The 12,851-nt window shown below is 41.9% G+C and overlaps 1 protein-coding gene across 1 annotated transcript in view; it reads right to left on the reverse strand.

The window, feature by feature from the left end:
* Nucleotides 1-387: 387 nt before the first annotated feature.
* The window catches only part of Helz (Helicase with zinc finger), a 292,336-nt gene continuing 279,872 nt past the window's right edge, over nt 388-12,851 (reverse strand). Inside the window, exon 14 of the mRNA XM_071662257.1 lies at nt 388-1,641. Coding sequence (XP_071518358.1) covers nt 528-1,641 — 1,114 coding nt within the window. The 3' untranslated portion in view covers nt 388-527. The remainder of the gene's footprint in view (nt 1,642-12,851) is intronic.

Genomic DNA, 12,851 nt, shown 5'->3' on the forward strand with positions numbered 1-12,851 from the left:
TAATTTAAGAGCATGATTTCCACATAATTTATGTCTTTTACAATCACATTATTTGTTAAAAATATCATTTAAGCAGGCCTCATAACTCCATGCCTGCTATTTCAAGGAATGTATATTATATTCTATTCATTGTTCGTAATTAATTAGCATCCTCTTAGCAAAAAATTTTTGGTGCAAAGAAATCAGCAGCAACTAAAACACTAACATACTTTTGGACATAAAAATGTACATATGCAAGTCAATGGACACAATAAATTACAGTTCTGAGACATTATTTCTGCAAGCTGTATTTTACATATACAAAAACTATATACATTTTTTTTGTACTTTTACTTTATTAAAAATTTATCCAAATAAATTCTTTCTACCCACAATAATAATAATAATAATCATGCATTTAAAGGAGAATTACTACTACATGGTCAGTATAAAATATGAAAAGTGCATTTCCTGTAATACATCAGGGAATACTGATAGAAAAAACATCATTGAACAATGACAGAGTTCCACATAAAACACTACAATATTTAAGGAAAATACTGGTATAGATGGTTATTTGGTGTATACAATTTTCTGTCTGATAAGTCCTTGATAGAAAACCCAGAGACATCATTTCTATCCGTAACTGATGGCTGAAGTGAAGAGCGCAAGACACCAGCATAGGTTTTACTGTCTTGGTTGTTGTGTGTCTGAGTAAGTGCAATTGAGGGAGGCACTCCAAGAGAAAATGATATATTCCTAAGACCATATTCCCCATGTAAAGACTTAGAATTCAGGTTATCATCATTGGTATGCCACAAAGAAGTCATGCTATTAGAATCACTGTTTGGTATGCCACTTATAGACTGCAAATTCTGAGGGGAGTTTTGTACACTACAGGAAGAAGTCTCCCGACTACCACGTCTTAAATACAATGGGAGACTGGGAGTTCGAAAACCAACTGGATTAATTTCTCTAAGATCTAGCTGTACCAAAGGATCCACTAACCTACTTAACCCAGTAAAGCCAGGAGGTGGGGGAATATCCCCCCTTTCCTTACTAAGTGCTTCTTCATGTTCTCTATTAGCCAATACTTTTTCAGTCTCTACTGCACATAATGGTGACCCTCCTGGTGCCCGTGAGTGCACAGTATCTGAAAAATTAATTGCATGATTCTGATGCCTGCTGTGTAAAGATGCCTCTAATTCTTGCACTGTCACTACTTTTCCTACATTAGACCATGGATTTGTAGTGTGCTGAGAGACATTTGGATTTGGCACTCTCATGACACTAGAAAATTTTCCTGACCAGGATTCTGATGGTGATCGACACATACCTTGAATGGAATCTGCCCTGCTGTCCATGTCTGATTCACCTGAACTCCACTGACTGGAAGTCTTGGTGGGTGAGTGGTCACCAATGAGATCATCTATGATCCGTACAACATCAGGAACATCAGGAGCAGGGAGGACTGACTCCTCAGTCCCAACAATACCGTTGGGCTGGGGATGTAGCTGATGTAGAGGCTGCTGTCGTATGCGTGGCAACATCTGAGATTGGAGGTCAGCTTGTGGTTGATTAGAAGGGTTAATCACACTCTGCTGTTGGGACTGTGCCTGTGACTGTACAGAAGTTCGGACATCGCTGGGACTTAAGTAAGAGCTGAAATAAATAGTTTGTTTTATTCACTGAAATAACTTTTCTTGAGCAATTATATCCTACTAACCTACTCATCAATATCTAAAGCCTTTTTTCCCAAGTAAGGCACTTTTTACAAGATATTCTCCAACATCTCAACTGAAAAAATATATATTCTATAACTATTCATTTTTGTATATTTTGCTTTGTTGCTGTCTCCTGCGTTAGCGAGGTAGCGCAAGGAAACAGACGAAAGAATGGCCCAACCCACTCACATACACATGTATATACATACACGTCCACACATGCAAATATACATAACTATACATCTCAACGTATACATATATATATACACACACAGACATATACATATATACACATGTACATAATTCATACTGTCTGCCTTTATTCATTCCCATCGCAACCTTGCCACATATGAAATAACAACCCCCTCCCCCCCATGTGTGTGAGGTAGCACTAGGAAAAGACAACAAAGGCCCCATTCGTTCACACTCAGTCTCTAGCTGTCGTGTAATAATGCACCGAAACCACAGCTCCCTTTCCACATCCAGGCCCCACAGAACTTTCCATGGTTTACCCCAGACGCTTCACATGCCCTGGTTCGATCCACTGACAGCACGTCGACCCTGGTATACCACATCGTTCCAATTCAGTCTATTCCTTGCACGCCTTTCACCCTCCTGCATATTCAGGCTCCGATCACTCAAAATCTTTGTCACTCCATCTTTCCACCTCCAATTTGGTCTCCCACTTCTCCTCATTCCCTCCACCTCTGACACACATATCCTCTTGGTCAATCTTTCCTCACTCATTCTCTCCATGTGACCAAACCATTTCAAAACACCCTCTTCTGCTCTCTCAACCACACTCTTTCTATTACCACACATCTCTCTTACCCTATTATTACTTACTCGATCAAACCACCTCACACCACATATTGTCCTCAAACATCTCATTTCCAGCACATCCACCCTCCTGCGCACAACTCTATCCATAGCCCATGCCTCGCAACCATACAACATTGTTGGACCCACTATTCCTTCAAACATACCCATTTTTGCTTTCTGAGATAATATTCTCGACTTCCACACATTCTTCAAGGCTCCCAGAATTTTCGCCCCCTCCCCCACCCTATGATTCACTAACGTTTCCATGGTTCCATCCGCTGCTAAATCCAGTCCCAGATATCTAAAATACTTCACTTCCTCCAGTTTTTCTCCATTCAAACTTACCTCCCAACTGACTTGACCCTCAACCCTACTGTACCTAATAACCTTGCTCTTATTCACATTTACTCTCAACTTTCTTCTTTCACACACTTTACCAAACTCAGTCCTCAGCTTCTGCAGTTTCTCACACGAATCAGCCACCAGCGCTGTACCATCAGCGAACAACTGACTCGCTTCCCAAGCTCTCTCATCCACAACAGACTGCATACTTGCCCCTCTTTCCAAAACTCTTGCATTCACCTCCCTAACAACCCCATCCATAAACAAATTAAACAACCATGGAGACAACACACACCCCTGCTGCAAACCTACATTCACTGAGAACCAATCACTTTCCTCTCTTCCTACACGTACACATGCCCTACATCCTCGATAAAAACTTTTCACTGCTTCTAACAACTTGCCTCCCACAACATATATTCTTAATACCTTCCACAGAGCATCCCTATCAACTCTATCACATGCCTTCTCCAGATCTATGCTACATACAAATCCATTTGCTTTTCTTAGTATTTCTCACATACATTCTTCAAAACAAACACCTGATCCACACATCCTCTACCACTTCCGAAACCACACTGCTCTTCCCCAATCTGATGCTCTGTATATGCCTTCACCCTCTCAATCAATACCCTCCCATATAATTTACCAGGAATACTCAACAAACTTATACCTCTGTAATTTGAGCACTCACTCTTATCCCCTTTGTCTTTGTACAATGGCACTATGCATGCATTCCGCCAATCCTCAGGCACCTCACCATGAGTCATACATACATTAAATAACCTTACCAACCAGTCAACAATACAGTCACCCCCTTTTTTTTATAAATTCCACTGCAATACCATCCAAACCTGCTGCCTTGCTGGCTTTCATCTTCTGCAAAGCTTTTACTACCTCTTCTCTATTTACCAAATCATTTTCCCTAACCCTCTCACTTTGCACACCACCTCGACCAAGACACCCTATATCTGCCACTCTATCATCAAACACATTTAACAAACCTTCAAAATACTCACTACATCTCCTTCTCACATCACCACTACTTGTTATCACCTCCCCATTTGCGCCCTTCACTGAAGTTCCCATTTGCTCCCTTGTCTTACGCACTTTATTTACCTCCTTCCAGAACATCTTTTTATTCTCCCTAAAATCTAATGATACTCTCTCACCCCAACTCTCATTTGCCCTCTTTTTCACCTCTTGCACCTTTCTCTTGACCTCCTGTCTCTTTCTTTTATACATCTCCCACTCAATTGCATTTTTTCCCTGCAAAAATTGTCCAAATGCCTCTCTCTTATCTTTCACTAATAATCTTACTTCTTCATCCCACCACTCACTACCCTTTCTAATCAACCCACCTCCCACGCTTCTCATGCCACAAGCATTCCCTTTTCCATAGCCAGAGGCTGAACCATTATGTGACATTCATTTTTTCAGTTCATTTCAAGCTAGAATTTTCAGTTTTCCAAATTATTTCTTACATTTTTCATATGTATATATATATATATATATATATATATATATATATATATATATATATATATATATATATATATGTGTGTGTGTGTATGTGTGTATATGTGTGTATGTGTGTGTGTATGTATATATATATATTATCCCTGGGGATAGGGGTGAAAGAATACTTCCCACACATTCCTCACGTGTCGTAGAAGGCGACTAGAGGGGACGGGAGTGGGGGGCCAGAAATCCTCCCCTCCTTGTATTTTTAACTTTCTAAATGTTGGGGTGAAGAGGGTGGTGAGAGTAAGTGAGCTTGGGAAGGAGACTTGTGTGAGGAAGTACCAGGAGAGACTGAGTACAGAATGGAAAAAGGTGAGAACAATGGAAGTAAGGGGAGTGGGGGAGGAATGGGATGTATTTAGGGAATCAGTGATGGATTGCGCAAAAGATGCTTGTGGCATGAGAAGAGTGGGAGATGGGTTGATTAGAAAGGGTAGTGAGTGGTGGGATGAAGAAGTAAGAGTATTAGTGAAAGAGAAGAGAGAGGAATTTGGACGATTTTTGCAGGGAAAAAATGCAATTGAGTGGGAGATGTATAAAAGAAAGAGACAGGAGGTCAAGAGAAAGGTGCAAGAGGTGAAAAAAAGGGCAAATGAGAGTTGGGGTGAGAGAGTATCATTAAATTTTAGGGAGAATAAAAAGATGTTCTGGAAGGAGGTAAATAAAGTGCGTAAGACAAGGGAGCAAATGGGAACTTCAGTGAAGGGCGCAAATGGGGAGGTGATAACAAGTGGTGGTGATGTGAGGAGGAGATGGAGTGAGTATTTTGAAGGTTTGTTGAATGTGTTTGATGATAGAGTGGCAGATATAGGGTGTTTTGGTCGAGGTGGTGTGCAAAGTGAGAGGGTTAGGGAAAATGATTTGGTAAACAGAGAAGAGGTAGTAAAAGCTTTGCGGAAGATGAAAGCCGGCAAGGCAGCAGGTTTGGATGGTATTGCAGTGGAATTTATTAAAAAAGGGGGTGACTGTATTGTTGACTGGTTGGTAAGGTTATTTAATGTATGTATGACTCATGGTGAGGTGCCTGAGGATTGGCGGAATGTGTGCATAGTGCCAATGTACAAAGGCAAAGGGGATAAGAGTGAGTGCTCAAATTACAGAGGTATAAGTTTGTTGAGTATTCCTGGTAAATTATATGGGAGGGTATTGATTGAGAGGGTGAAGGCATGTACAGAGCATCAGATTGGGGAAGAGCAGTGTGGTTTCAGAAGTGGTAGAGGATGTGTGGATCAGGTGTTTGCTTTGAAGAATGTATGTGAGAAATACTTAGAAAAGCAAATGGATTTGTATGTAGCACTTATGCATCTGGAGAAGGCATATGATAGAGTTGATAGAGATGCTCTGTGGAAGGTATTAAGAATATATGGTGTGGGAGGAAAGTTGTTAGAAGCAGTGAAAAGTTTTTATCGAGGATGTAAGGCATGTGTACGTGTAGGAAGAGAGGAAAGTGATTGGTTCTCAGTGAATGTAGGTTTGCGGCAGGGGTGTGTGATGTCTCCATGGTTGTTTAATTTGTTTATGGATGGGGTTGTTAGGGAGGTGAATGCAAGAGTTTTGGAAAGAGGGGACAGTATGAAGTCTGTTGGGGATGAGAGAGCTTGGGAAGTGAGTCAGTTGTTGTTCGCTGATGATACAGCGCTGGTGGCTGATTCATGTGAGAAACTGCAGAAGCTGGTGACTGAGTTTGGTAAAGTGTGTGAAAGAAGAAAGTTAAGAGTAAATGTGAATAAGAGCAAGGTTATTAGGTACAGTAGGGTTGAGGGTCAAGTCAATTGGGAGGTGAGTTTGAATGGAGAAAAACTGGAGGAAGTGAAGTGTTTTAGATATCTGGGAGTGGATCTGGCAGCAGATGGAACCATGGAAGGGGAAGTGGATCATAGGGTGGGGGAGGGGGCGAAAATTCTGGGAGCCTTGAAGAATGTGTGGAAGTCGAGAACATTATCTCGGAAAGCAAAAATGGGTATGTTTGAAGGAATAGTGGTTCCAACAATGTTGTATGGTTGCGAGGCGTGGGCTATGGATAGAGTGGTGCGCAGGAGGATGGATGTGCTGGAAATGAGATGTTTGAGGACAATGTGTGGTGTGAGGTGGTTTGATCGAGTAAGTAACGTAAGGGTAAGAGAGATGTGCGGAAATAAAAAGAGCGTGGTTGAGAGAGCAGAAGAGGGTGTTTTGAAATGGTTTGGGCACATGGAGAGAATGAGTGAGGAAAGATTGACCAAGAGGATATATGTGTCAGAGGTGGAGGGAACGAGGAGAAGAGGGAGACCAAATTGGAGGTGGAAAGATGGAGTGAAGAAGATTTTGTGTGATCGGGGCCTGAACATGCAGGAGAGTGAAAGGAGGGCAAGGAACAGAGTGAATTGGAGCGATGTGGTATACCGGGGTTGACGTGCTGTCAGTGGATTGAATCAGGGCATGTGAAGCGTCTGGGGTAAACCATGGAAAGCTGTGTAGGTATGTATATTTGCGTGTGTGGACGTATGTATATACATGTGTATGGGGGTGGGTTGGGCCATTTCTTTCGTCTGTTTCCTTGCGCTACCTCGCAAATGCAGGGAGACAAAAAAAAAAAAAAAAAAAAAAAAAAAAAAAAAAAAAAAAAAAAAAGGAAACAAGGAGTCACGCGGGGAGTGCTCATCCTCCTCGTAGACAGATTGGGGTGTCTAAATGTGTGTGGATGTAACCAAGATGTGAAAAAAGGAGAGATAGGTAGTATTTTTGAGGAAAGGAACCTGGATGTTTTGGCTCTGAGTGAAACGAAGCTCAAGGGTAAAGGGGAAGAGTGGTTTGGGAATGTCTTGGGAGTAAAGTCAGGGGTTAGTGAGAGGACAAGAGTAAGGGAAGGAGTAGCACTAATCCTGAAACAGGAGTTGTGGGAGTATGTGATAGAATGTAAGAAAGTAAATTCTCGATTAATATGGGTAAAAAGTTGGAGAGAGATGGGTGATTATTGGTGCATATGCACCTGGGCATGAGAAGAAAGATCATGAGAGGCAAGTGCTTTGGAAGCAGCTGAATGAGTGTGTTAGTGGTTTTGATGCACGCGACTGGGTTATAGTGATGGGTGATTTGAATACAAAGGTGAGTAATGTGGCAGTTGAGGGAATAATTGGTATACATGGAGTGTTCAGTGTTGTAAATGGAAATGGTGAAGAGCTTGTAGATTTATGTGCTGAAAAAGGACTGGTGATTGGGAATACCTGGTTTAAAAAGCGAGATATACATAAGTATACGTATGTAAGAAGGAGAGATGGCCAGAGAGCGTTATTGGATTACGTGTTAATTGACAGGCGCGCGAAAGAGAGACTTTTGGATGTAAATGTGCTGAGAGGTGCAACTGGAGGGATGTCTGATCATTATCTTGTGGAGGCTAAGGTGAAGATTTGTATGGGTTTTCAGAAAAGAAGAGTGAATGTTGGGGTGAAGAGGGTGGTTAGAGTAAGTGAGCTTGGGAAGGAGATGTGTGTGAGGAAGTACCAGGAGAGACTGAGTACAGAATGGAAAAAGGTGAGAACAATGGAAGTAAGGGGAGTGGGGGAGGAATGGGATGTATTTAGGGAATCAGTGATGGACTGCGCAAAAGACCATGAATCATACATACATTAAATAGCCTTACCAACCGGTCAACAATACAGTCACCCCCTTTTTTAATAAATTCCACTGCAATACCATCCAAACCCGCTGCCTTGCTGGCTTTCATCTTCCGCAAAGCTTTTACTACCTCTTCTCTATTTACCAAATCATTTTCCCTTACCCTCTCACTTTGCACACCACCTCGACCAAAACACCCTATATCTGCCATTCTATCATCAAACACATTCAACAAACCTTCAAAATACTTACTCCATCTCCTTCTCACATCACCACTACTTCTCATTCAAATAATTATATTTCAATACTCTTCATCAATTTTGAATCTTTCAATTCAAATCCATTAAGTCATTACCCTCTTTTAACATCTCGTGAAATAAGAAGACTGACGCCTGCAAATACTCTGTCACAATATTGTCTCAAACATCATGTTGTCAATAAAGTCAACAACATCACTGCAAAAATATACACAAAAACATTTTTTTATTCGATGATCTTTTCCTAGCCTACAAAGTCCAAGTCATATGTATGGAATGTTTCCTAAACTTAAGTGGAAAGAAACACTTCATGGCATATAAAAGATATATTCACTCAAAGCTAACTAGAAACTCTCAACAACTGAACTGTCAATCATTTTCTTACCTCATTCAGAAGGTCTCTGCTCCCACCCTTCTTAGTCCCATTTCATGACATGCAAGAGACATTCGTGAATAGTACTAAACTCTTCCTCCCATATCCCTAGAGAGGTGGAAGGGTGGAGAGAAAAAGATGTTTCCTGTAGGGTAGTGCCAGGAATGGATGATGACAAGCAAGTATGAATATGTACATATGCATATATGCAACTGTATGCCTAGGCACCTGGGTATAAAAAGAAAGATCTTGAGAGGCAAGTGTTGTGGGAGCAGCTGAGTGAGTGTGCTAGCAGTTTTGATGCACGAGACCGGGTTACAGTGGTGGGTGATTTGAATGCAAAGGTGAGTAATTTGGCAGTTGAGGGAATAATTGGTGCACATGGGATGTTCAGGGTTATAAATGGAAATGGTGAAGAGCTTGCAGATGCGTGCTGAAAAAGGGACTGGTGATTGGGAGTACTTGGTTTAAAAAGAGAGATATACATAAGTATACGTATGTAAATAGGAGAGATGGCCAGACAGCGTTATTGGATTATGCGTTAATTGATAGACACGTGAAAGAGAGACTTTTGGATGTTAATATACAGAGAGGTGCAACTTGAGGGATGTCTGATCATTATCTTGTGAAGGCGTAGGTGAAGATTTGTAGAGGTTTTCAGAAAAGTAGAGAGAATGTTGGGGTGAAGAGAGTGGTGAGAGTAGGTGAGCCTAGGAAGGAGACTTGTGTGGGAAGTACCAAGAGAGACTGGGTGCAAAACAGAAAAAGGTGACAGCAAAGGACGTAAGGGGAGTGGGGAAGGAATGGGATGTATTTAGGGAAGCAGTGATGGCTCGCGCAAAAGATGCTTGTGGCATGAGAAGTGTGGGAGGTGGGCAGATTAGAAGGGGTAGTGAGTGGTGAGATGAAAAAGTTTACCCCAGATGCTTCACATGCCCTGGTTCAATCCATTGACAGCACGTCGACCCCAGTATACCACATTGTTCCAATTCACTCTATTCCTTGCACTCCTTTCACCCTTCTGTATGTTCAGGCCCCGATCACTCAAAATCTTTTTCACTCCATCCTTCCACCTCCAATTCTGTCTCTCACTTCTCGTTCCCTCCATCTCTGACACAGATATCCTCTTTGTCACTCTTTCCTCACTCATTCTCTTCATGTGACAAAAACCATTTCAATACACCCTATTCTGCCCTCTCAACCACACTCTTTTCATTACCACAGATCTCTCTTACCCTTTTATCACATACTCGATCAAACCACCTCAAACCACATATTGTCCTCAAACATCTCATTTCCAACACATCCACTCTTCTCCCCACAACCCCAACTATAGCCCACACCTCGCAACCATATAACATTATTGGAACCACCATTCCATCAAACATACCCATTTTTGCTCTCCGAGATAACGTTCTCGCCTTCCACACATTCTTCAAAGCCCCCAGAACCTTCACCCCCTTCCCCATCCCGTGACTCACCTCTGCTTCTATGGATCAATCTGCTGCTAAATCCACTCCCAGGTATCTAAACCACTTCACTTCCTCCAGTTTTCCTCCATTCAAACTCACCCCCCAACTGACTTGTCCTTCCACCCTACTGAACCTAATAACCTTGCCCTTATTCACATTTACTCTCACCTTTCTTCTTTCACACACTTTACCAAACTCAGTCACCAGCTTATGCAATTTTCACCCAAATCAGCCACCAGCGCTGTATCATCAGCAAACAACAACTGACTCACTTCCCAAGCTCTCTCATCCACAACAGACTTCATACTTGCCCCTCTTTCCAAAACTCTTGCATTCACCTCCCTGACAACTCCATCCATAAACAAATTAAACAACCAAGGAGACATCATGCATCCCTGCTGCAAACCGACATTCACTGGGAACCAATCACTTTCCTTTCTTCCTACTCGTACAAGTGCCTTACATCCTCGATAAAAACTTTTCACTGCTTCTTGCAACTTACCTCCCACACCATATACTCTTAATACCTTCCACAGAGCATCTCTATCAACTCTATTATACGCCTTCTCCAGATCCATGAATGCTACATACAAATCCATCTGTTTTTCTAAGTATTTCTCACATACATTCTTCAAAGCAAACACTTGATCCACACATCCTCTATCACTTCTAAAACCACAAAGCTCTTCTCCAGTCTGATGCTCTGTACATGCCTTCACCCTCTCAATCAATAACCTCCCATATAATTTCCCAGGAATACTCAACAAACTTATACCTCAGTAATTCGAACACTCACCTTTATCCCCTTGGCCTTTGTACAATGGCACTATGCATGCATTCCGCATATCCTCAGGCACTTCACCATGAACCATACATACACTGAATATCCTCACCAACCTGTCAACAACACAGTCACCCCTTTTTTAATCAGGGGGATGGGGAGAAAGAATACTTCCCATGCATTCCTTGCATGTCGTAGAAGGCAACTAAAGGGAATGGGAGAGGGGGGCTAGAAACCCTCCCCTACTTGTATTTCAGCTTTCTAAAAGGGGAAACAGAAGAAGGAGTCATGCGGGGAGTGCTCAATCCTCCTCCTCAAAGGCTCAGATTGGGGTGTGTAAATGTGTGTGGATGTAACAAAGATGAGAAAAAAGGAGAGATAGGTAGTATGTTTGAGGAAAGAAACCTGGATGTTTTGGCTCTGAGTGAAATGAAGCTCAAGGGTAAAGGGGAAGAGTGGTTTGAGAATGTCTTGGGAGTAAAGTCAGGGGTTGGTGAGAGAACAAGAGCAAAGGAAGGAGTAGCACTACTCCTGAAACAGGAGTTGTGGGAGTATGCGATAGAGTGTAAGAAAGTAAACTCTATCTTGATATGGGTAAAACTGAAAGTGGATGGAGAGAGATGGGTTATTATTGGTGCCAATGCACCTGGTCATGAGGAGAAAGATCATGAGAGGCAAATGTTTTGGGAGCAGTTGACTGAGTGTGTTAGCAGCTTTGGTGCTCCAGACTGGGTTACAGTGATGGGTGATTTGAAAGCATAGGTGAGTAATGTGACAGTTGACGGTATAATTAGTGTACATGGAGTGTTCAGTGTTGTAAATGGAAATGTTGAAGAGCTTGTAGATTTTTGTGTTGAAAAAGGACTGGTGATTAGGAATACTAGGTTTAAAAAGAGATATACATAAGTATACGTATGTAAGGAGGAGACATGGCCAGAGAGCATTATTGGATTATGTGTTGATTGACAAGCATATGAAAGAAAGACTTTTGTATGTTAATGTGCTGAGAGGAGCAACCGGAGGGATGGCTGATCATTATCTTGTGGAGGCGAAGGTGAAGATTTGGAGAGGTTTTCAGAAAAGAAGAGAGAATGTTGGGTTGAAGAGAGTGGTGAGAGTAAGTGAGCTGGCAAAGGAGACTTGTGTGAGGAAGTACCAGGAGAGATTGAGTGCAGAATGGAAAAAGGTGAGAGCAAATGATAAGGGAAGTGGGGGAGGAATGGTTTGTGTTTAGGGAAGCAGTGATGGCTTGTGCAAAAGAGGCCTGTGGCATGAGAAAGTTGGGAGGAGGGCACATTAGAAAGGGTAGCGAGTGGTGGGATGAAGAAGTAAGATTGTTAGTGAAAAAGAAGACAGAGGCATTTGGACGAGTTTTGCAGGGAAATAGAGCAAATGACTGGGAAATGTATAAAAGAAAGAGGCAAGAGATCAAGAGAAAGGTGCAAGAGGTGAAAAATAGGGCAAATGAGAGTTGGGGTGAGAGTATCACTAAATTTTTGGGAGAATAAAAAGTTATTTTGGAAGGAGGTAAATAAAGTGCATAAGACAAGAAAACAAATGGGAACATTGGTGAAGGGGGAAAATGGGGAAGTAATAACAAGCAGTGGTGAAGTGAGAGTGAGATGGAGCAAGTATTTTGAAGATCTGATGATAGAGTGGCAGATAAGGGGTGTTTTGGTCGAGGTGGTGTGCAAAGTGAGAGAGTCAGGGAGAATGATTTGGTAAACAGAGAAGAGGTCATGAAAGCTTTGCGGAAGATGAAAGCCAGCAAGGTGGCGAGTTCGGATGGTATTGCTGAGGAATTTATTAAAAAGGGGGTGACTGGATTGTTGACTGACTGGTGAGGATATTCAGTGTATGTATGGTTCATGGTGAAGTGCCTGAGGATATGCAGAATGCATGCATAGTGTCATTGTGCAAAGGCAAAGGGGATAAAGGTGAATGTTCAAATTACAGAGGTATAAGTTTGTTGAGTATTCCTGG

The sequence above is a fragment of the Panulirus ornatus genome, chromosome 6, assembly GCF_036320965.1.
Source record: "Panulirus ornatus isolate Po-2019 chromosome 6, ASM3632096v1, whole genome shotgun sequence".
In the NCBI taxonomy this organism is placed as follows: domain Eukaryota; kingdom Metazoa; phylum Arthropoda; class Malacostraca; order Decapoda; family Palinuridae; genus Panulirus; species Panulirus ornatus.